The sequence below is a fragment of the Podarcis melisellensis genome (assembly GCF_964234715.1).
Source record: "Podarcis melisellensis genome assembly, chromosome: 16".
Lineage (NCBI taxonomy): Eukaryota > Metazoa > Chordata > Lepidosauria > Squamata > Lacertidae > Podarcis > Podarcis melisellensis.
This window is the reverse complement of record NC_138533.1, coordinates 7,545,498-7,569,922: the sequence shown is the minus strand read 5'-3', so window position 1 is coordinate 7,569,922 and position 24,425 is coordinate 7,545,498. Positions and strand designations below refer to the sequence as shown.

General features: G+C 46.1%; 1 protein-coding gene across 1 annotated transcript in view; it reads left to right on the top strand.

The window, feature by feature from the left end:
- The first annotated feature begins 3,024 nt into the window (after positions 1 to 3,024).
- Positions 3,025 to 24,425, top strand: part of LOC309358651 (peptidoglycan recognition protein 3-like) — a 29,970-nt gene continuing 8,569 nt past the window's right edge. Inside the window, exons 1-3 of the mRNA XM_081892021.1 lie at positions 3,025 to 3,106; positions 21,348 to 21,414; positions 22,446 to 22,656. Of these exons, the coding sequence (XP_081748147.1) occupies positions 21,363 to 21,414; positions 22,446 to 22,656 (263 nt within the window). The 5' untranslated portion in view covers positions 3,025 to 3,106; positions 21,348 to 21,362. The remainder of the gene's footprint in view (positions 3,107 to 21,347; positions 21,415 to 22,445; positions 22,657 to 24,425) is intronic.

Sequence of the window (24,425 nt, the reverse complement as noted above, 5' to 3'; positions counted from 1 at the left end):
TGAGGGTCTGATCTCGGAAGGGTAATCTTACAGGGCAGGAACATGACTGGGGGGGGGTCTGTGGTTGTTATTTTCCCAGAATGCCTCTGGGTCAGGGCCCAGAGGCATTATGGGGTAGTGAAAATGGCGGTAGCTGTGGCCATCTTTCCAAGCACTTCTCCTTTCCCCCCGAGCTCTGAATAAAGGAGGGTCTGCTTTGGAGCCTGCTCAGTTTGGCTATGCTATGAAGTCCCCGCTTTGGGGCTTCCAAGCACCAAATCACCTAAGGTCATTTGCAACATCTGCTGATTGGCAAGTGTGGGGGCCACCCGCCTGTCAAATTTGGTCCGTGAGGCAGGAACTGATAATTATTATTATTATTATTAAGCAACTACTCTATTCCAAACTTAAAAATGGAAAGTGTAATGCTGGCGGTCAACAAAAGAGGTTTAAAGACTGTCTCAAGGCAAATCTAAAAAAATGCAGTATAAACACTGACAAGTGGTGAACACTGGCCTGCGAGTGCTCCAGTTGGAGAACAGCCTTTACCAAAGGTGTCGTGGGCTTTAAAGACACTCAAACTCAGGATGCAAGGGAGAAATGTGATAAGAGGAAGGCACGCTGGGCAAATCCACACCGTGATCAGCTCCCTCCCGGAAACTAATGTCCCCACTGTGGAAGGACGTGTGGATCCAGAATTGGCCTCCACAGTCACTTACGGACTCATTGTTAAAACTGTGTATATGGAAGACAATCTTACTTGGCTATGAGTAATCGCCAAATAACGATAACGGTAACGATATCAATAACAGTTACGATATCGGTAATAGTAACGATACAGGTAATGGTAACGGTAACAGTAACGATATTGGTAACGATAACGATATAGGTAACGATAACGATAATGATATCGGTAACGATAACATTAACGATATCGATATCGGTAACGATAATGAAACCCAATGTGACAACTGCACTTTGACACCAGGTGGCGCTGCTGTTTTTTCAGAGCATTTTCAGAGTGTATTTTATAGCTGTGTAAATGCAGCCTTCGAAGGAGGAGGTGTAAAGGCAAGCTCATTTACTTGTTCTTTTGTTATATACTCCTTTTAGTGACAAGGGACATGGGTGGCACGTTAAACCACAGAGCCTAGGACTCTTTACCTTTACCTTTTAGTGACCAGCTTGAACGGAAATAGTTAGAGGACAGGAGGGGTCAGAAATTGCTGGTCTCTTAGCTGAGCTGACAGTCACTGAAGTCTCTCATCTTAGTCTGGTGGAATGTGTGTTTTCAGAAGGCAGGAGGGAAAAGCCTGTTTTACTGCTGTCTCTCCCTTTGCATTTGCTTCCAGTTTGGGCTGATATTTGGGCCAAGGAAAGGGCTTCCAGCTGCCGACTGCTTAGTCTAAAAATTGCCACCTTGTGCAACAATGAAAATCAGTTCGACAAACAAACCCGCCCAGCTTCTCTTGCCGAACCCAAGAGGACAAAGTAAAACAACCTGGGCAAAAACAAGAGGGGCAAAAACAGTTTGGGGGAATGGATGGCTGCTTGCCTGGAAAACTCCTAGCTTTCAACCTTCAAAGAAAGGGGAGAAAGAGAGTGGACACCATAAAGAACCGAGGGAACCGTAGTTTGCCAAGCATGCAGAAGGTTGTTGGGAGTGTTACGATAATGAAGCAATGCTGCTGCAAAGTCCTAGCTTGAAAAGTAAACATGATGGGAATGTTGGGACTGCTGTGGGAACAGAGGGGCAGTCATTTCACAGTGCGAAGCACCGGAATTACCTCAGAGTGTAATATGAGCTGTACAGGAAGTACAGGGAGTTTTAGTCACAACACTGCTGGAGTATGGAGAGAGCAGTCATGTTTTTTGTAACGCTGCAAAGACAGAAATAAAGGCATGTAAATACGTTTCTGTCTATCTCTTTCCCCTGCCTGGGGGAGGCAGGAAAGAGGGGTGTGTTCTCACGTTTGAGAAGAATCGCCGATCGAGACCTTGCCTGCGCTTGCTGGGGAATGCAGCCAGGGAGGTCAACAGGGAATCAAGCCGGGTGCCTGGGACTGCTGCCAGCTTCTCATGAGAAGGGCTTGAATTTCCCGACAGGGAGAACCTCTTTCCCCTTACAGAGCCACAATCCCCAGACTGGTTTAACAGTCAATCCATCTTCCCATGGAACTCTGGGAATTACACTCTGGGAGGGGTCCTCCTAACATCTCTCAGCACCTTTGACAAACTACAGTTCCCAGGATTCTTTGGGGGGCGGGGAGGCCGTGAGTCCATAAAGGGATATGATACTGCTTTTAATGTACAGTGCAAATGGAGACCCATTTAGCCTTTGTCTAAGTGTCTTTCGCTTTTAATTAATGCCATCCTTATTTTGTCTTACTGAACCATTTCTTGTCTTTTGCATAGAGAGGCCAACAAATGTTAATAATGATGGCTGGCATCCGTCATCTCAGGAGACAACGGAGGAGGGTGCCTTGCCTTTGGGGGTGAGGTCAAGCTGTTGGAAGGTTGCCGTTCCTGCTGTGGCAGTAGAGACCTATGCAGGAGAGACATGTTTCGCTGAAGCTGGGGCAGATGAGGGCATCTGGTTGTGCTATTGCAGATGAGCGATGGCATTGTCACTCTGAGCTTCTCCCAGCAGTCATGTCTCCTCTGGTCACTGCTATCGATACATGACTTGACTGCCTGTCTCCAGACACTGCAGTTATATGCAAGGGATTCCCAACCAGCTGGGTTGATTTTGCAAGCCTTTATGTCATGTTTGCAGACAGCGTTGGCCTGCTAATAATAATAATAATAATAATAATAATAATAATAATAATAATAATGACACTTGGTTTTGAATGAATGAATCTGATCAATAGTCAAATAGTGGAAAAAATGACACGTGGTTCTAGCCTGGCCTTTTTCTCTCGACTCTGTGCTGGGCTGCTCTTTCTAAACTTTCCTGTTAAGAAACTGGTCGAAACTTGAGACACTTCCAGCAGCAACATCCCTCCTGTCCCCCGATCGATTGCCTCCCTGCCTCTTGCAAAACGGGTTCCTCAAGATATCTTGCCTTTGGGTTTTGACACACAAGGGCTGGCACAGAACAGCCTGTCTCCCTGGGAAGAAAGAGGTGAGGCCATGTAACTTTGTCCGAACGGGACCGTGCAGAGTTTTGAGAAAAGCACCACTTTGTGCTTATTGTCCCAAGAGCGGATGCTGTTAGGGGTTGGCTCCAGGAATAGGGGAAAGAGACTAGGAAGCTGATTCATGCTGAGTCATGCCATTGATCCTTCCAGCTTGGTATTGTCTCAGCATTCACTGGCGCCTGCTCTCTAGGGATTCAGGTGGGGTCTTTGTGTTTTCCAGCCCTGCCTGCAGAGGCCAGGGATTGAAGCTTGGCTTTTTGCAGGTGCTCTACCGGTGAGCCACAAAATACAGACCCCAGCCTTCGTAATTCTGAACGAAGAACTGATTTACATAGGCATCTGCTGCCATACCTTAAATCAGGGGTTGGTACTTTTGTGTTTTGCCCCCTGTGGTCCCAAAGTTCCCCTTTCATGCTGACTGGATGCAGGAGACAGGGACCCTTCTCAGAAATAGCAACAGGTCTTCATCTTGCCGTGACCCCAGACCACTAACTGTCATGGTCCGGTTCACGGGCGAAGTCCTGGCTGGGGACGTCAGGACCGGGGTCAAGATGGCGGGGTGGGAGCAGGAACAGGAGTCCAGAAGCCAGGAGTCCGGAAGCCAAGGGTCCGAGGGTCAGAGAGCCGGGAGTCAAGAAGCCAAGGGTCCGAGGGTCCGAGAGCCAGGAGTCAAGAAGCCAAGGGTCCGAGGGTCAGAGAGCCAGGAGTCAAGAAGCCAAGGGTCCGAGGGTCAGAGAGCCGGGAGTCAAGAAGCCAAGGGTCCGAGGGTCCGAGAGTCGGGAGTCAAGAAGCCAAGGGTCCGAGGGTCAGAGAGCCGGGAGTCAAGAAGCCAAGGGTCCGAGGGTCAGGAAGCAAGGAGTCAGGGGTCCGAGGATCAAGAAGCGAGGAGTCAAGGAGCCAAACGCAGCAAGGCAGGGAATGTGTTGCTGTGGCAAAGAGCCAAAGGGAAAGGCTGACTTTATATCCCTTCCCGGCTCTTGCCACCAGGTGCTGTGAGTTACCCATCGGCCTCACCTTGCCTCTCCAGAACAAACTTAGAAAGGCCCCAGTCCTGCAAAGTCCTATTGGTCACAGGGCCTGGCTCCTGCACGCACACGTGACACTAACCTTCTGCTCCTGCCTTAAATGAAGTGGCCGCAGTGTGAGGGAGTGACATCTTGGTTCCCCCCTCCCTTCTGTTGGTTTTCCAGATTCTTCCTTCACAGCACAACCCCGTCTATATTTAATACAAATCAGGGTCTGTCATTGTGCATCTGCACTTGATTCACAGTCGCGCTGCATGGTGGGCTTTGTAAAACTACAGCTGTTGGTGTTGTTCTTTGGAAGCCATGGCCCAGGTCTACAAAAAAGGGCTTTTTGTGGGTTCTGTCTGGTGGTGGTGGTACGAATATAAGTGAACACAATAGAACTCCCATGTTCAATTATTATATTGCTGAAAACTCAATTCTGGGAGGAAGACAATAGGGGCAAGGGAGCTGCTGCCTTCAGGCCCTGCATGCGAGTTTCTTGGAGGCATCTGCTCAACCATGACTGGATCCCCAGCCTTTGTAGAGTTGTGTGTATGTGTTTGAGGTTGAATCCTCACTTGGGGGACAGGAACGAGTGAGTGTGGAGGACCTGAATGGGGTAACTGTGCCCCTGAAGGACCAGGTGCACAGCCTGGGAGTCATTTTGGACTCACAGCTGTCCATGGAGGTGCTGGTTAATTCTGTGGTAGGGCAGCTGTTTATCAGCCTCATCTGGTACGCAGGATGAGACCCTACCTGCCCATGGACTGTTGAGTGGTGCATGCTCTCGTTATTTCCTGCTTGAACTACTGCAATGCGCTCTATGTTGGGCTACCTTTGAAGGTGACCCGGAAACTATAACTAATCCAGAATGCGGCAGCTAGACTGGTCACTGGGAGCGGCCGCCGAGACCACATAACACTGGTCTTGAAAGACCTACATTGGCTCCCAGTACGTTTCCGAGCACAATTCAAAGTGTTGGTGCTGACCTTGAAAGCCCTAAGTGGCCTTGGTCCTGTATACCTGAAGGAGCATCTCCACCCCTATCGTTCTGCCTGGACACTGAGGTCCAGCTCCGAGGACCTTCTGGCAGTTCCCTCACTGCGGGAAGCCAAGTTATAGGGAACCAGGTGGAGGGCCTTCTCGGTAATGGCACCCACCCCATGGGAGCCCTCCCATCAGATGTCAAAGAGAAAAACAACTACCAGACTTTTAGAAGACATCTGAAGGCAGCCCTGTTTAGGGAAGCTTTTAATGTTTGATGCATTATTGTATTTTAATCTTTTCTTGGAACCTGCCCAGAGTGGCTCGGGAAGCCCAGCCAGATGGGCGGGGTATAAAAATTATTATTATTATTGTGATCCAGCAGAGATCTTCTTATGTCCACTGCCATGATTGTCCTCAGCGCTAGCTGATAATGTATGGAAGTTCTCCAGACTTGAACATCTAAATTAGCTGGAGAAGAGCTTGCTAGAGCCCACATCATGTTACTGTGTGACCTTTAGAAAAGCTTACAATTACATGTGGACCCCACGGCAACAAAACATTGCATCATCAACATGCTACATAACTAGTTGAATCCCACCGCCCCCAGAACAAAGAAATCCAAACATGGGTAGATGATCAGTGCAGGTGACTTACAACAGCCAGTTATGTAGGGGGGAATCAGACACACTCAGATACAAGCAAACATGGAGAATTTAAGAATGCCACTATTTTTGATCCTTGCACATTAGCACCGCACGATTCTATTCGGTGACCTTCAACAGGACTAGTGCATTGCACACCCATAATCATCCTTGAATCTCTTGCTTGATTTGATTCTGATTTAGATTCAGCCACCTGACCGACTGACCACCTTTTGGAGCAAGCTACCTCCTCGGTGAGTATTTTTCTTTCCTACAACCAAGGGGCTGATTCTCTCGGGATCTCTGTTTGGTGGATATTGCAAATTGTATGACATTGCAGGTGCAACTACGTACTCTGTGTGAGCTCTCACCCTTGTTTGACGTGTAGGCTAACAATAAGTCCTCGTGTTTATACCATTCTTGCTGTCTGTCTGTATTCATTTATTTGAATTCATTTTTGAATAGGCACTCAATGATCTTAAACACAAAACAATGTGGTCCCTTACAATTCTACAATGTGTATATGATTCTATGGTTGAGGATGATGAGATTTGGAGACCAGAGACATTATGGCCCTTTCCAAAACAGAATAATAACCAAAACACAGACACCCCTTTGCATTTGCAGTTCTCCATCCAAACCATGCTTAAACAAACACAACCTATTAAGGGAAAGTGTCCATAGGTATGAATATATTAGCGAAAATGACATGCAAAATACATTCTATCTGGGAGAATTGTTTGCAAAAAGATGCACCATATTAAGAACTGCACACAAAAACGTGTTTATTAGGAGAAAGTCGCACTAAAATGCTGGTGAATTTTTACAAGGATTAGAAAACCCCATAGAAGCGCATTTCTGCAGAAATGTAAAGAACTGATTTTAAAGTGGGGGAAAGATGAGAGACGTGAAACTGACAGATCACTCTACTGAGTGAATGAAGCCCAATTCACACCTTGCATTTTAAGCAGTCTTATGCCACTTTAAAGAGGAATGGCTTCCTCTAATATTCTGGGAACTGCAGTTTGTTAAGGGTCTGAGAGTTGCCAGGAGACCCCTTATCTCCCTCACAGACCTACAGTTCCCAGAGTTCTCCAGGAAGAGGGATAAAGGTAAAGGTAAAGAGACCCCTGAGCATTAAGTCCAGTTGTGGCTGACTCTGGGGTTGCGGTGCTCATCTCGCTTTACTGGCCGAGGGAGCCGGCGTACAGCTTCCGGGTCATGTGGCCAGCAGGACTAAGCCACTTCTGGTGAACCAGAGCAGCACACGGAAACGCCGTTTACCTTCCCACCAGAACACTCACTTCTGGGTTTGCGGCGTTCGGGAGCCAAAATGTTTGACTCGCAAGGTGTTCGGAATCGAAGGTACAACTGTACAGTGGACACTTGGGTTACGAACGTGCCTCCTGCACGGATCTGCGCATGTGCGGGGTACGATTCAGCGCTTCTGCACATGCACAAAGCTCGATTTAGCGCTTCTGCGCATGTGTGAGCACTGAAATCCGGAACTAACCCGTTCCGGTACTTCCAGGTTCAGTGTAGTGCGCAACCCGAAAACGCGCAACCTGAAGCGTCTGTAACCCGAGGTCAAAACAAAAAAAATTCATTCCAGTAGCACCTTAAAGACCAACTAAGTTAGTTCTTGGTATGAGCTTTCGTGTGCATGCAGTGTGCATAGCAGAACAAAATGATGGTGGTGGTGATGATGATAGTAAGAATAGCAATAATAATAATTTATTTATTATTATTATTTTGAAATAATTTTTTATTTGGTTTTCAAAAATATAAATGTAATGGTTATATGGGGTTGCTCGTGCGTGAGTTGCCACCACTTCTGGCTAGGTAGCCTGGTTAAACCTTTCCTGGCTGGACAGCCCTTCACTTCGTGGCTGTCTCAGTCGCTGGCAGAATCCGTCATTGAGCGTTTCTTGAACTTCTTCCAGCAAAGAAGTTCTTTGACGCCAAGTCTCCGCCTACTCTCCCTGCGCGGAAGTCTTCTGCGCAGGGTGGGTGTGGGTAGCGGAGGACCTGTGCTCTCCCCGCTGGTCTCCGGCGAAGAGTCCTGAAGCCCCCTCTCCGATTCCCCCATCCGCCCCCCTTTATCCCTGGTGTTACGCTGATTTCCTTCCCCAGCCGATGAGTTCCCTCTCTCCCTGCTTGGCCTTTCTCCGGCATCGCTTGGGAGCCCTGCCTCCACTTCTGGCTCCGATGTCAGTTCCCTGACAATAAACATACCACAAAAACAATTCTGAATCCAAATGTCGAGATCACTTTGAATCGTCTGACTTCCTCCCCATCCCTTTCATGGGCCCTATTAATCCTATTTTCAACTGCATATCACTACTTCTTCAGTAATAATATTTATATGCTGTCCATCTGACTGGGTTGCCCCAGTCACTCGTGGCGGCCGCTCATGATAAAAAAATAGTAAAAACACAATACATCATTATACACAAAAAACGTCCCTGAACAGGGCTGCACCCAGAGCTCTGGAGCTGGCTACCTGGCCTGTCACCATCTTAACCTGAAGCCCAGGTGTGCATGAAGAAGGCGAGGACATAACAATAGGCTGCTGGATCAGGCCCATCTAGTCCAGCAACTTATTTTCAAACCTTAAAGACTTCCCTAAACAGGGCTGCCTTCATATGTCTTCTAAAAGTCAGATAGTTGTTTATTTCCTTGACATCTGATGGAAGGGTGTCACTACCAAAAAGGCCCTCTGCCTGGTTCCCTGCAACTTCACTTCTCTCAGGGAGGGAACCACCAGAAGGCCCTCGGTGCTGGAACTCAGCGTCCGGGCTGAATGACGTGGGTGGAGATGCTCCTTCAGGTATACTGGACTGCGGCTGTTTAGGGCAGGGGTCAGCAAACTTTTTCAGCAGGGGGCCAGACTATATATTTGGGGGGGGGGCAGACTATATATTTTTTTTGAGGGGGAATTAACAAATTCCTATGCCCCACAAATAACCCGGAGATGCTTTTTAAATAAAAGGACACATTCTACTCATGTAAAAACACGCTCATTCCAAGACCGTCCGTAGGCCAGAGTTAGAAGACGATTGGGCCGGATCCGGCCCCCGGGCCTTAGTTTGTCTACCCATGGATTAGGGCTTTAAAGGTCAGCACCAACACTGAAAGCAAACCCTGCTTGCTAATAAACTACCATACCCTTCAATATTTATCCAATGAAAATAGGGATGTTAATAATAATAATAATAATAATAATAATAATAATAATAATAATACCCTGCCCATTTGACTGGGTTGGTCCAGCCACTCTGGGCAAACTTCCAACATATATAAAAACATAATAAAACATTAAACATTAAAAGTGGCGCTGTGGGTTAAACCACAGAGCCTAGGACTTGCTGATCAGAAGGTCGGCGGTTCAAATCCCCATGACGGGGTGAGCGCCCGTTGTTCGGTCCCTAGTCCTGCCAACCTAGCAGTTCAAAAGCACGTCAAAGTGCAAGTAGATAAATAGGTACCGCTCCGGCAGGAAGGTAAATGGTGTTTCCGTGCGCTGCTCTGGTTTGCCAGAAGCGGCTTAGTCTTGCTGGCCACATGACCTGGAAACTGTACGCCGGCTCCCTCGGCCAATAAAGAGAGATGAGCGCCGCAACCCCAGAGTCGGTCACGACTGGACCTAATGGTCAGGGGTCCCCTTTACCTATTTATATGGGGTGGTCTTCTAGAGGTTGCATAGTTACTTATCTCCTTGGTTCAGGGGTCGCATAACTACATACCTTCCAATATTTTTCTGATGAAAATAGGGACGTCCTAAGGAAAAAGGGGCTTTTCTTAAGGAAAAAGGCGCAGAGGAACCAGAGACCAAATTGCAAACATGCACTGGATTGTGGAGAAAGCTAGAGAGTTCCAGAAAGACATCTACGTCTGCTTCATTGACTATGCAAAAGCCTTTGACTGTGTTGACCACAGCAAACTATGGCAAGTTCTTAAAGAAATGGGAGTGCCTGATCACCTCATCTGTCTCCTGAGAAATCTCTATGTGGGACAAGAATCTACAGTTAGAACTGGATATGGAACAACTGACTGGTTCAAAATTGGGAAAGGAGTACGACAAGGCTGTATTTTGTCTCCCTGCTTATTTAACTTATATGCAGAATTCATCATGCAAAAGGCTGGGCTGGATGAATCCCAAGCCGGAATTAAGATTGCCGGAAGAAATATCAACAGCCTCAGATATGCAGTTGACACCACCTTGATGCCAGAAAGTGAGGAGGAATCAAAGAACCTTTTAATGAGGGTGAAAGAGGAGAGCGCAAAATATGGTCTGAAGCTCAACATCAAAAAAATGAAGATCATGGCCACTGGTCCCATCACTTCCTAGCAAATAGAAGGGGAAAAAATGGAGGCAGTGAGAGATTTTACTTACTTGGGCTCCATGATCACTGCAGATGGTGACAGCAGTCACGAAATTAAAAGACACCTGCTCCTTGGGAGAAAGGCAATGGCAAACCTAGCAGCATCTTAAAAAGCAGAGACATCACCTTGTCAACAAAGGTCCGTATGGTTAAAGCTATGGTTTTCCCAGTAGTGATGTATGGAAGTGAGAGCTGGACCATCAAGAAGGCTGATCGCCGAAGAATGGATGCCTCTGTTATTTTCTCCTACAGATATAGAGCCGACTCAATACCCCATAAGGGAAAGGGAGCAGTTTTTCTTATAACACCAGTTTATTTATATTATTGTGTATTATGCTATTCAACGCCCTGCTTCTCAGACTGTGTGAGAGGAGTCAGCACCTAAGCCTACACGTCAAACATACATTTACATTATTCTGCTGTGCTGATTCACCTTCCAAGGACTGCTCTGTCCCTTTGCTCTCAAATCTGCCTCACTGAGGAATGTTGCCCCATCCAACTGGTTTTTTTTTTATTATGAGAAAAACCTGTTAAAACTGGTGGCTTTTTTGTTTTAAAGCCAGCTTGCACTATCAAGGGAAAACCCAGCTTGAGGAAATTGTGCAAGAATGCAACACTATCCTGAGCAATTTGCAGTCTGTTTCCTCTTAAACCAGATTGCTGTGTGTGCACATCAGGGGAGGCTAAGAGGCCAAATTCTGGCCCCTTTTCATTACCCCAGCAAAACTCCCAGAGTAACCTTGTTACCATTGAATTGATGGGGAACTACCAGCCCACAGGCCTCATTCGGCTCAGATTTGGCCATGAGACTTTTCCTCACAAACAACACCCATCTACCACCAATACGTTTGATATCAGGTGTGAGACAAGTATGGACAAGGCTACAAATGAATAACAGGAGCTTAAAGTTGGGTGAGCAGTAGTTTAGACCCTCCAAGTGTCCCTGTTTTCCAGGGACAGTCCCAGATTTACAGAAGCCATCCTGGTTTCAGATTTGATCCCGGAATGCCCCATTTTCCCTTGTTGTTGTTGTTTAGTCGTTTAGTCGTGTCCGACTCTTCGTGACCCCCTGGACCAGAGCACGCCAGGCACTCCTGTCTTCCACTGCCTCCCACAGTTTGGTCAAACTCATGCTGGTAGCTTCAAGAACACTGTCCCACCATCTCGTCCTCTGTCATCCCCTTCTCCTTGTGCCCTCCATCTTTCTCAACATCAGGGTCTTTTCCAGGGAGTCTTCTCTTCTCATGAGGTGGCCAAAGTATTGGAGCCTCAGCTTCAGGATCTGTCCTTCCAGTGAGCACTCAGGGCTGATTTCCTTCAGAATGGTGAGGTTTGCTCTTCTTGCAGTCCATGGGACTCTCAAGAGTCTCCTCCAGCACCATAATTCAAAAGCATCCATTCTTCGGCGATCAGCCTTCTTTATGGTCCAGCTTTCACTTCCATACATCACTACTGGGAAAACCATAGCTTTAACTATACGGACCTTTGTTGGTAAGGTGATTTCTCTGCTTTTTAAGATGCTGTCTAGTATATACCAGAGTATACTGAGAAGCAAAGCGGCTAGTAAGCCTGATCTTTATTCAAAGAACAGTTGCAACAGGGTCCCCACTCACAGGAACGAGGAGAACCCCAAACAATGGTGTGCAAGCTCTTATATAGACTTTTGAAATTGTCCACCCTGTAGCCCAATACCACCCCCCAAAAAACATTATCCATCCATCCATCAAAGGAGGAGGTGGTCTACAGCAGAAATCCTGTCTGCCAGGATACCTGATAATGGTCACTGATTGCATTATCTGGGCAGCCTGGCCATTTTTTGTGTGATGGTTAGTTCCTGAATCCAGGTCACAGGCTCACCCTATTCATACACAGTTATGCCCTTAAGACAGGATTTTCAAGCAAAAATACAATGGGAAGGCTTTCCCCATTTGCCTCCCTTAGTGCAGAGGAACATTTGAGGCCTTTGGGAGAGTCAAAATGACTTCAGGATTGCTCTCCTGTACTATTTCAGACACATGGTTCATGTATTTTGATATGTATGCATTTATGAATATTTATTCTATATCTGAGACCTTAAAGTTCTTATAACACTGGGTTGCCCCAACCACTCTGGGTGGCACCCAATGTATATAAAAACATAATAAAACATTAAATGTTTAAAACATAACTACATACCCTCCAACATTTCTCTGATTGAAAATAGGGACGTCCTAAGGAAAACTGGGACCAAATTAGAAACTAGGATAGCTTCTGAAAATCTGGGACTGTCTCTGGAAAATACAGACATTTGGAGGGGCTGATATTGTGGCTGGAGGTGGGTGGGTGAGGAGAAACTGTAGTAATAATTTATTATTTGCACCCCGCCCATCTGGCTGGGTTTCCCCAGCCACTCTGGGCGGCTTCCATAGAAACCAGAAAACACTAAAATATCATACATTAAAAACTTCCCTGAACAGGGCTGCCTTAAGATGTCTTCTGAATGTCAGGTAGTTGTTTATCGTTTTGACATCTGATGGGAGGGCGTTCCACAGGGCGGGCGCCACTACCGAAAAGGCCCTCTGCCTGGTTCCCTGTAGCTTTGCTTCTCGCAATGAGGGAACCGCCAGAAGGCCCTCAGCGCTGGACCTCAGCGTCCGGGCAGAACGATGGGGGTGGAGACGCTCCTTCAGATATACTGGGCCGAGGCCGTTTAGGGCTTTAAAGGTCAACACCAACACTTTGAATTGTGCTCGGAAACGTACTGGGAGCCAATGTAGGTCTTTCAAGACTGGTGTTATGTGGTCTCGGTGGCCGCCCCCAGTCACCAGTCTAGCTGCCGCATTCTGGATTAGCTGTAGTTTCCGAGTCACCTTCAAAGGTAGCCCCACGTAGAGCGCATTGCAGTAGTCCAAGCGGGAGATAACTAGAGCCTGCACCACTCTGGCGAGACAGTCTGCGGGCAGGTAGGGTCTCAGCCTGCGTACCAGGTGGAGTTGGTAGACAGCTGCCCTGGATACAGAATTGACCTGCGCCTCCATGGACAGCTGTGAGTCCAAAATGACTCCCAGGCTACGCACCTGGTCCTTCAGGGGCACAGTTACCCTATTCAGGACCAGGGAGTCCCCCACACCCGCCCGCCCCCTGTCCCCCAAAAACAGTACTTCTGTCTTGTCAGGATTCAGCTTCAATCCATTAGCCGCCATCCATCCTCCAACTGCGCCCAGGCACTCACACAGGACCTTCACCGCCTTCACTGGTTCTGATTTGAAAGAGAGGTAGAGCTGGGTATCATCTGCATATTGATGGACACCCAGTCCAAACCCCCTGATGATTTCTCCCAGCGGCTTCATATAGATGTTAAAAAGCATGGGGGAGAGGACGGAACCCTGAGGCACCCCACAAGTGAGGGCCCAAGGGTCTGAACACTCATCCCCCACACCACTTTCTGAACACGGCCCAGGAGGAAGGAGCGGAACCACTGTATGACAGTGCCCCCAGCTCCCAACCCCTCTAGACGGTCCAGAAGGATGTTATGGTCGATTGTATCAAAGGCCGCTGAGAGATCCAGCAGAACTAGGAAACAGATCTCACCTTTGTCCCTAGCTCGCCAGAGATCATCAACCAGCGCGACCAAGGCAGTTTCAGTCCCTTGATGAGGCCTGAACCCCGATTGGAAGGGATCCAAATGGCCCGCTTCTTCCAGGCGTGCCTGGAGTTGTTCAGCAACCACACGCTCAATCACCTTGCCCAAGAATGGAAGATTTGAGCCTGGGCGATAGTTGGCCATACTGGCCGGGTCTAAAGATGGTTTTTTAAGAAGCGGTTTAACGACCGCCTCTTTCAGCGGATCTGGGAATGTTCCCTCACAGAGGGAAGCATTCACCACCCCGCAGAGCCCATTGCTCAGCCCTTCCCGGCTTGCTTTTATTAGCCAGGATGGGCGAGGATCAAGGAGACAGGTGGTTGGTTTCACGCGTCCAAGCAGCCTGTCCACATCCTCGGGGGTAACGGATGGAAATTGAAAAGAGAATTTGATGTGCATTTGGGGAATATTTGTTGCCACCTGGTGGCACAATAGAAGAATGCAAGGTTTTTCTGCAAGTGGAGATACTATTTTTTGCAGATCAGAGCACCCAGGTTTTGCCCACAATCAGTGCCGGATTTAAATATAAGCTAAACAAACTATAGCTTAGGGCCCCACTCTCTCGGGGGACCCTAAAAAATTTAAAGGAAAAGCAACAACCTGGATGTACATTTCCAAAATATAAGATAAAAAACAAATAAAATAAAACCAACATACAGCAACTGTGTTTTGCATTGTGTAGGCTCCTACGATGTAATTAATGGACCCCGCCTGCTCGCCTGCTCCCTCAAATATCACTGGTTTGCTCATTTCCATATATAGAGTGCCTCCATTCTGCATGGACCAGTTGCATGGCAATATGTGCAAATGGCTTGAAATACCTACTGGGTCTATAAATTTCCATATAGCATATATTCAACACAAAAAACAGCGACAGTTTGTTGTTGACAAAGGACAACCGGACATATAAAGGGCCCCATTACCTTCAGTAGCCTAGGGCCTCATCAAACCTAAATCCGGCCTTGCCCACAATGTCAGCTTTATTAAAATAAACCAATTTTAAATTAATACAGTACAAATGTACAAAAAAATCATAGAAGGTTCCAAAGTTCTACTTAGCGGCTTGCGGTCTCTATTGGTTCATGAGCAGGAGTGAAGGCGGACATGCACTCTGGACTTTAAGAAGGTCAATTTCCGAAAGCTTAAAGAACTAACGGGTGAGATAGCGTGGTCAGAAATACTCAAAGAGAAGAAATCCAAGATAGATGGGAGTTTCTTGAAGGTGAATAACTCCTAAGTTAGCTTGCTGCCTTCAGGTGTGGCGGAGATTGGGTGGCGAGTTCCCGACCCCCCAAGGTAGAAATAATGACACATGACACAATTATTAAGGTTAATGGGCTAAAAAAGGCCACAACTTTATTGGTTACAGGTGATGAGTGGTATTGGCTTAGGCATTGGTCCTAACCGACTATATCCAACTCCAGCCCGTCCGCTTGAAGTCCAGGAAGGGTTAACCACCAGTAGGGGGAGTCCTGCTGTTGCACATCAACTAGGAACTCCCCTGGGGTCACCACTCGGGGGTGTGCCTTAGGCCCTCACCTCCTTAGGCTTCGGACAGGGCCACGCCCCCTGGAATCCTTTATCAGGCTACCCTTCTTTTTTAAAAAAATAATTTTTATTGAATGATTTTATGTTACAAAAAACAATACAGCCATACCACCACCAAACATAATCAAGACATAAAAATTACATACATCAAAATTTAGTTTATTTGTTATTTGCCATCTTATTTCCTCCCAAACATTGCATACAAAAACACTCATATGTGCAGACACCCACACACCCCCACCCGCACACAAAATGATACTAATGAAAGTAAATATTTTTCCAACTTTTGTCTTCCAAAATCTTTTCTTCAACTTTGACTTCCTGTCAAGTCCCTTTGCATATATTTTATCTTAAATTTGAATGTACACAAACCAATAAACCTTTCTATATAATTTTTCTGATACATTCTGAAAACATAATAAATCCTTAATTGTTGTCCACCTCCATCAGGCTACCCTTCAATATGTGGGGCAGGCGATGGCACTACCTCCCCTCTTCCATCTACGGAACAATACCAGTGCCTAACCGCCAATACCAAGGAAGTTGTGATGATTTGCTATGAGGCAGGTGAAAACCACGTGGCTGGTGCCAATTTGCCAAGTGGAAAAATTCCTACCAGGTCCCTCAACGGCGACCAACAAGGTCCATAGCAAGGTCAAGGAACGAAAACCTTATAGGGCGGGAGGGTGGGAAAAAGCAGGAACAGCTGGCAGGTGGGGAAAGAGGGAGATCCCCGGCTGTGTCCTGCCTTAAATAGGGCAGGCCACGCCCCCAGAGCCAGCCGATTGGCTGGCCAGGGGGTGACACAGCCGGGAATCCCTCCAATCGCGCGGGGCTGGGCTCGTGAAGCCCACAACCCCACCTCCTCCTTAAGGTGGAAGTGGCTTTTCTTTCTCTCCATCAGATCAGATTCCTTTATGTGTATATAGACCATACCATTGATAGAAGTTAACTTGGACCCAAACAAAGCTATATATAACAGATGTGCAGGAATCAAAACTGAGGGTGGCATTCCCTTTTGGCAAAGTTCCTGGAGCTGCTTGCTGCCACCCTGTGGCAGAATAGGACTCGGCAGGCTTCCTTGCAATTGAAGAGGCAAGACAAGGTTGGAGTCTACACACATAAAAAATCGTTCTACGGCCGGTGTTTTGTTAGCCTCCAAAGTGGAAAGCGAACGAGGTCCCGACTAAAGAAGATTGGCAACTTAAACTGGTGGAATATGCGCAGCTTGTGGACCTATCATGTAGAATAAGAAAACAAGAAGAACATATGTTTAGAGAAGATTGGAGCATGTTTATTGGAATAATAATAATAATAATAATAATAATAATAATAATAATAATAATAATTTATTTATACCCCACCCTCCCCGGCCAGAGCTGGGCTCAGGACGGCTAACACCAATAAAATCACAGTAAAAACATAATGGGGGGGGGAAAGAAAGGGGGGGAGGAAAGCCAATTTAAAATGCAGGTTAAAATACAATTTAAAATGCAGCTCATTTTAAAATAGTCGATAAATCAAGACCATAAGGGGACCAAACTAAAGGCCAGGCGGAACAGCTCTGTCTTGCAGGCCTTGTGGAGAGATGTCAAGTCCCACAGGGCCCTGGTCTGTTGTGACAGAGCGTTCCACCAAGTTGGGGCCAGTACTGAAAAGGCCCTGACCCTAGTTGAAACCAATCTAACCTCCTTGAGGCTTGGGACCTCCAAAGTGTTGTTATTTGTGGACCTTAAGGTCCTCCGTGGGGCATACCAGGAGAGGCAGTCCCGTAGGTATATGGGGAGAAATTGTGTACACTTGAAAACGTTGGCAGGATTAAGATAAATTCAACAGTGTAAACAAGTTTTGATGGATGTAATAATGGAAATACTGAATGCTTTCGTTTATGTAAAATACGCAGGGATTTATGGTATGCAAAATGAACCACGGAAAGAGAAGAAGGGAAGTCACTGATATTTTAAGATTGTTTAAAATGAATATTTGAAATTGTAAAACAGACAATTTAATAAAAATTACACACACACACAGACACACACACACACACACACACAACTGTTCTGAAAATGCTTTTGTAAAAGTGTTTTTAAAAATACATTGAATTTTCCGTAAGGCTCACCATCGCCATCTAGTGTGACATTGTATATTGCACTTAAAACACACTTAAAACGTTTTATTTGCAGCTGCGTAGCTGAGTCCAAGGTTAAAGGAACCCACGTGACAATGAGATGATATTAAAAACGATTATTTAACATACTTTTTCGTGCATAAGACGAGGTTTTTTTTAACTCTAAAATAATGTTTAAAAAAGGGGTCGTCTTATACACGGATAGTGCATTGGGGGGACGGGTGATTGGTTGCAGTCGCAAGCTTCGGGGGTGGTTGGTGGCTGCGGCATGGGCTGCTGTGAATTGGCTGCTGCTGCGGTAATTTGGTGGGTGATTGGTTGGTTCAGGAAAGGCTGCTGTGGATTAGCTGCCGTTGCGGCAATTGGGCGTGCGATTGCCGGCTGCTGTTGGCGAGCGGGCAGACGCTTTTTGGCGTCAGTGATGTGAGTGATTGTCAGCGTTTGTAAGTTGGGTTAGTGATTTTCTGCCTTCCCCCCAAAAAAGCTCAACAACCTTGGGCAACGCCTGCCTCCCAAGCTAAAAAACTCTGGGTCATCTCCCTCCATTTTCTTGAATTTGAGTCCCCCAAAATAGGGATCGTCTTATACATGAGGACGTGTTATACACGGAAAAATACTGTATGTTCGAGAGCCGAGGTTCCACTGTATTGTGATTTTATCTTGTGAACCACCCCAGAGACTTGCAGGTATAAGGTGGTACCTCACGTTAAGAACTTAATTCTTTCTGGAGCCCCGTTCCTAACCTGAAACTGTTCTTAACCTGAGGTACCACTTTAGCTAATGGGGCTTCCCGCTGCCATGGTGCGATTTCTGTTCTCATCCTGAAGCAAAGTTCTTAACCCGAGGTATTATTTCTGGGTTAGTGGAGTCTGTAACCTGAAGCGTCTGTATCCTGAAGCATATGTAACCTGAGGTACCACTGTAAAGTGATATACAAATGTATTTGTTTATTTAATAATGATAATAATAATAATAATAATAATAATAATAATAATAATAATAATAATAATATATGGAGATGCCAGGATCAAAGCTACGACCGGCCTGCAAGCAATGCTTGTGTTTTTCTTACAGTTTGTCTGAACAGAAATCTCCTTGAGTCACTGAAGCCTTCCCTGGGATATTAAACATCTCTAAGGCAGGTGGCGTGACACATCATAACTCATATTATAATCAACACGACATAACAGCTCGGTTTCCCTTTAAGCAGCATAGATGCCTTCTGCAAAAGCGTTTCGCTTACATAACCCTCACAGAGATAAAGCCTTTGCTTCCTCTGGTTTTGTCTCTGTGACTTGATGGATCTGCACCAATACTAGGGGGTTTCATAACCCTTGCTTATTATTCCTCTGTTCACACCCTTGCTGCTGCCATGATCCACAGCCCGGCAACACCTCGCCCAAGGCTCCTGGCTGGTTTCGACATTCTGACTTTCCCCACAATCCTCCGCCTCCCTTTAAAAGGGAGAGAGGTAAAACCTGCAGCTTTTAGAAGGAAGGCTAAGCGTAAACCGGGCACAGGTAGGTTCTCAGTTGTTTCTGTGCTTTCAAGAAACGGGCTAGGCCAGGGACGGGGAGCTCATTTCTTCCCCACCCTGATGTTGCTGGACTCCAGCTCCCATTATCTCTGACTGTTGGCTGATGGGAGGCAGCAGTGTGGATAGATAATTTTATTCTTTGGATTATCCGTTCTTATTGCTGGGCTTTAGATTCAGACTCACAGGTAAAGGGACCCCTGACCATTAGGTCCAGTCATGACTGACTCTGGGGTTGTGGCGCTCATCTCGCTTTACTGGCCGAGGGAGCCGGCGTACAGCTTCCGGGTCATGTGGCCAGCAGGACTAAGCCACTTCTGGCAAACCAGAGCAGCGCACGGAAACGCTGTTTACCTTCCCGCCGGAGTGGTACCTATTTATCTACTAGCACTTTGACGTGCTTTCGAACTGCTAGGTTGGCAGGAGCAGGGACCGAGCAACGGGAGCTCACCCCGTCATGGGGATTCGAACCGCCATCCTTTTGATTGGCAAGTCCTAAACTCTGTGGTTTAACGCACAGCACCACCCGCGTCCCTTCATAGACTCATAGAACTCCAGAATTGGAAGGGATCGCGAGGGTCAAGTTCTATTGACTGAGCTATCTCAGGTCTCATGATGCTACAGCTGGGCTGGGGAAATCTGTGGCCCTCTTTTGGACTACAAGACCTGCCAACTCTGGCCATTGGCTGTGCTCACAGGAGATGATAGGTCCAGCAACATTTGTGGGCTTCCATCAACCCTGGCTGTTGACCATGCTGGCTGGAGCAGATGGCAGGCAGAACCCAACAGCATCTGCCCATCTTGTTTTTTTGAAGGTGAGGATGATTATACCTCCATGGCAAAGTGCACACATTGATGTCTCCGGATAGGACTGGGGGAGACCCCTCTTTGAATCCTGGAGAGCTGCCACCTGCCAATGCAGACGATACTGAACCAGATGGACCAAAGTCTGACTCTTTATAAGGCAGGGATGGGGAACATGTAGCCCTTCATGTTTCTGGACTCCATCTCCCATCATTGCTGAGCCTTGGCCATGCTGGCTGGCGCTGATGTGAGTTGGAAGCCAATCTCATCCGGAGGACCACACGACTGAAAGTATGACCCCTTCCCTTTTCTCTGGCACTGTATATTCCTGCAAATGGTCTTATGGGGAGGCTCTCTTCAGATGGTACATGTGTCTTCCAAACGTGGAAATCCAGCCCTGCTGTGCTTGGCTCCCCTGCCCTCTCTGTCTGAGGCAAAGGACCATCTGTGAGGAAATAATAGATTCATCCAAATCTGTATGCAGGCCTACTGCTTCATCAAAATGTAATTTATTCTGGTGACGCTGCAAGTAAAGCCCTGTTGGGATCTCTCAGCATACACACTGCATCATCAGCATAAAGACTCATCAGCATAAAGACTCAACTGCACCCTCCTAAAAACTGAGATATATAAATTCAGCCAGCAGCTGCAAAAAGAGGGAAGAGCAATGTGGACCAGGGACATCTCTGTTTAGTACCCCTTCAAATAAAAATCAGTGAGGAATCCTGATCATGGGTACACACTGTGCCATAATTCACTTTATACAACTAAGCAGTTGCTGCTGTAGATTTAGCCTCCAACTGGTATTTGTTTAAAAAAACCCAACAAGCAACACCATTCCAGGGAATCAAATGCTTTATAGGGATCTGTAGCCATTGGAGTTTTCCTCCTTATACAATCAAATGTAACATTTAATAAACAGCATACTGGATCTGCCATATGTCTATTGGGTATGAACCCTGTCTGATCTAAATTCATAATTGTTGCAATCACCCTGCACACATGAAATGCCAAAACGGATACAATCATTTTCTTTAATCCTGATTAAGCAGGGTGAAAGGTCTTGTTGATCCCACTTCCTGCCTATCTTGTCAAGGTTTGAGTGAGACAATAATCTGAGAAGCATTCAATGTCTTTTGGGTGCCTCTTCCCTGCCATACATCATTAAACAATATTAGTCACATCAGGTCTGCTGTGAACTGCCCAGAGATCTACGGATAAAGGGTGGGATACAAATAATAATAATAATAATAATAATAATAATAATAATAATAATAATAATATAGAAAGAAGTGCAAAACTGGGGGGGGGTCTATTTTCTTTCAGCTTTGAAACTGCAGTCTTACATTTCCCAAAAATAACTAAGTCTTCTTTTCCAAAGGTTCAGTTATTCGAGATAAATCAGAATAATATTCTGCAAATATATTATGAATAGTCTTGTGGTTAAATGTAAGCCCTCTATCTCTTTGTTTCATAGAACATTGTCTACTGTAATATCTCTCCTCACAAGCTTGGATTATATATAATGTTGTGTAGACCAGCTTTAACCCAATATTTTATTTCCCACAGGTCTTTCATAGCAAGATGATGGCCAGCCAAGAGATTATTCTGCTTTTTCTGTGTGCTCTGTCACAAGGTAAGCTTGAAAGCCAATCAAAACAACTGGAGGATGTGGTAGGATCATCAACTTGACTGTACCACCTGATACCCGGCCTTATTATTATTAATGATGCATGGGGATAGAATTACCATAATTCAGGGCCGGATTTAGGTTTGATGAGGCCCTAAGCTACTGAAGGTAATGAGGCCCTTTACTGTCCACCTGTCCTTTGTCAACGACAAATTGTCACTGTGTTTTGTGTTGAATATATGCTATGTGGTAATTTATGGACTTAATAGGTATCTAAAGCCATTTGAACATAATGAAGGTAAAGGTAAAGGTAAAGGGATCCCTGACCTAATGGTCCAGTCATGGCCGACTCTGGGGTTGTGGCGCTCATCTCGCTTTATTGGCCGAGGGAGCCGGCGTACAGCTTCCGGGTCATGTGGCCAGCATGACTAAGCCGCTTCTGGCAAACCAGAGCAGCGCACGGAAATGCCGTTTACCTTCCCACTGGAGCGGTGCCTATTTATCTACTTGCACTTTGACGTGCTTTCGAACTGCTAGGTTGGCAGGAGTTGGGACTGAGCAATGGGAGTTCACCCCATCGCGGGGATTCAAACCGCCGACCTTCCGATCGGCAAGCCCTAGGCTCTGTGGTTTAACCCACAGCACTACCCGCATCCCATATATGGTAATTTATGGACCTAATAGGTATCTAAAGCCATTTGCACATCACAAATAGGAGCCTACACAACACAAAACACTGTTGCTGTATGTAGGTTTTATTTTATTTGTTTTTTATCTTATATTTTGTAAATGGACATCCAGTTTTTTTCTTTTAATTTTTTGGGGCTTCAAGGGAGTGGGGCCCTAAGCTATAGTTTGTTTAGCTTATACATAAATCCGGCACTGCCATAATTCATTGAGCAGGACTCAGTTAGGATTTTAGCCATCGGTTGGCTTGCATTGGAATCAAAAGGAGTGGTGGAGCTTGGAAGGAACGCTGTGAGCCCTGGTTTCACACACCCGTACCACTTTGCAGTTTTCCTTTTGTGTGTTCCCAGCTTCGGGGTGCTTCAAACTCATCACCCCCTCCAAGTGGGGTGCAAAGCCGGCCAACTGCTCTGAACCTTTGAAGGACCTCCCGCCTGAGTACGTCATCATCATCCACACGGCTCAGAATCCGTGCAAAACGCGAGCCGAATGCTCCAGAGAAGTCAGGAACGCTCAGGATTATCACCTGGGCCTCAAAGGGTGGTGCGATGTGGCCTATAAGTAAGAGCGCTGTTCTTTATTCTTGTACTAAAATATCTTAATTATCTCTTTTTCTTGCTGGATTTCTGTTAGCCGAGATCGCTGTTTGACTTGGCGTAAACCGCTTCAAATATCAACTTAACAATAAAGTAGTCTACAGTGGTACCTTGGTTCTCGAACTTAATTCATTCTGGGAGTCCGTTCGACTCCTGAAGCCGTTTGAAAACCAAAGCGCGGCTTCCGATTGGCTGCAGGAGCTTCCTGCACTCAAGCAAAAGCCGCATTGGATGTCCGGCTTCCGAAAAACGTTTGCAAAGTGGAACAGTTACTTCTGTGTTTGCGGTGTTTGGGAGCCATTTTGTTCTGCAACTAAGCTGTTCAGGAACCAAGGTACGACCGTGTGTGTGTGTGTGTGTGTGTGTGTGTGTATACACACACAAACACACTGTATTTTTTCTGCTCTATAAGACACACTTTTCCCCTCCTAAAAAGTAAGGGAAAATATCTGTGCATCTTATGGAGCGAATGCAGGCTGTGAAGCTTTCCCTGAAGCCAGGAGAGCAGGAGGGATTGGTGCGCACCAATCCCTCTTGCTCTCCTGACTTCGCTTCGCTGGAGAGGTGCTGCACATCTTTTCGTCTCTGCGCAGCGCCCTTCCACGAAGCGGGAGGAGAAATGGAAGGGGCTCCGTTTTTCCTGCCGCTTCGCTCAAGGGGCACTGCGCAGAGAGGGAGAGAATATTTTTTTTCTTGTTCTCCTCCTCTAAAACTAGGTGTGTCTTATGGTCAGGTGAGTCTTAAAGAGCGAAAAATACAGTATACTGCCTGAATGGTTTTCCCTATATATCTCAACAACTATAAGAACTAGAAGCTCAAACATAAAGCAAAGAGGCAGTTCCTTGCCCCATGGAGCTTACTGCTCCAGAGCTGGGTTGGATAGGCTCAGATTAATCTGAACCCCTTTTGCAAACAACAGAGGAACTGAGGCAATAAAATAGATTCAGGTATTGTGAGCCCCAACCCGCCAATTAGTAATTCAACTGAGTTTGCGATGAGCCCTCATAACACTGGAATTTGGGGATATTCCAGTAGAATTGAATGTTGCAAGATACATGACAAACAAAAGAACAAAAGCACATCATTGTTAACAATTAACTCTGTTTTTTATTTATAAAATGACTGGGAAAGGTGTTGGATTCCAGAATAATGTAGCAAGTCAGTAGCTGTTTCTAAAGAGCTCCAAGTCTTACTACAACCACACTTAATTCATATTGCTGTGAGTCTATGTTGTTTGTTTTTCCATATAGGAAATTGCTGCTGTAATTTTGCTTTTCGACTGGAATTTTGCATGTATTGAAGAACCTAGACTACTTTAAGCACGGTCCATTTTGCTTGTTTTATAACACATGTGTAGCAATAATATATGCATGTGTTGTTTAGTTTTTCTGCTGTAAGTCCATTTCAGTTGCTTTTGGTAAAAAAGAAGAAGCAACTGATAAATTTTAACAACAACAAATCGTTAAATGATCGCAGTAACTCCCACAAGGGGCTGTGAAGGTCACTGTCTTGCATCGCTTTAAGAAGATTAGTCACTTTGAGGCCTCATTTGGACGAGGTATTTACAGCAAACAAAACAAGAGGTGTAAAGGGAAAAAGTGAGATAAGAAGTGCACACACGATCTCTCCTCACTTCCTTTCACACCCTTCAATGTAAGAAGCCATATCTCTTCAATTTCTCTCTGTGTCTCTTCCACATTGTAAGTTCAGTTTGCTACTTCTTCAGTTTGCCTT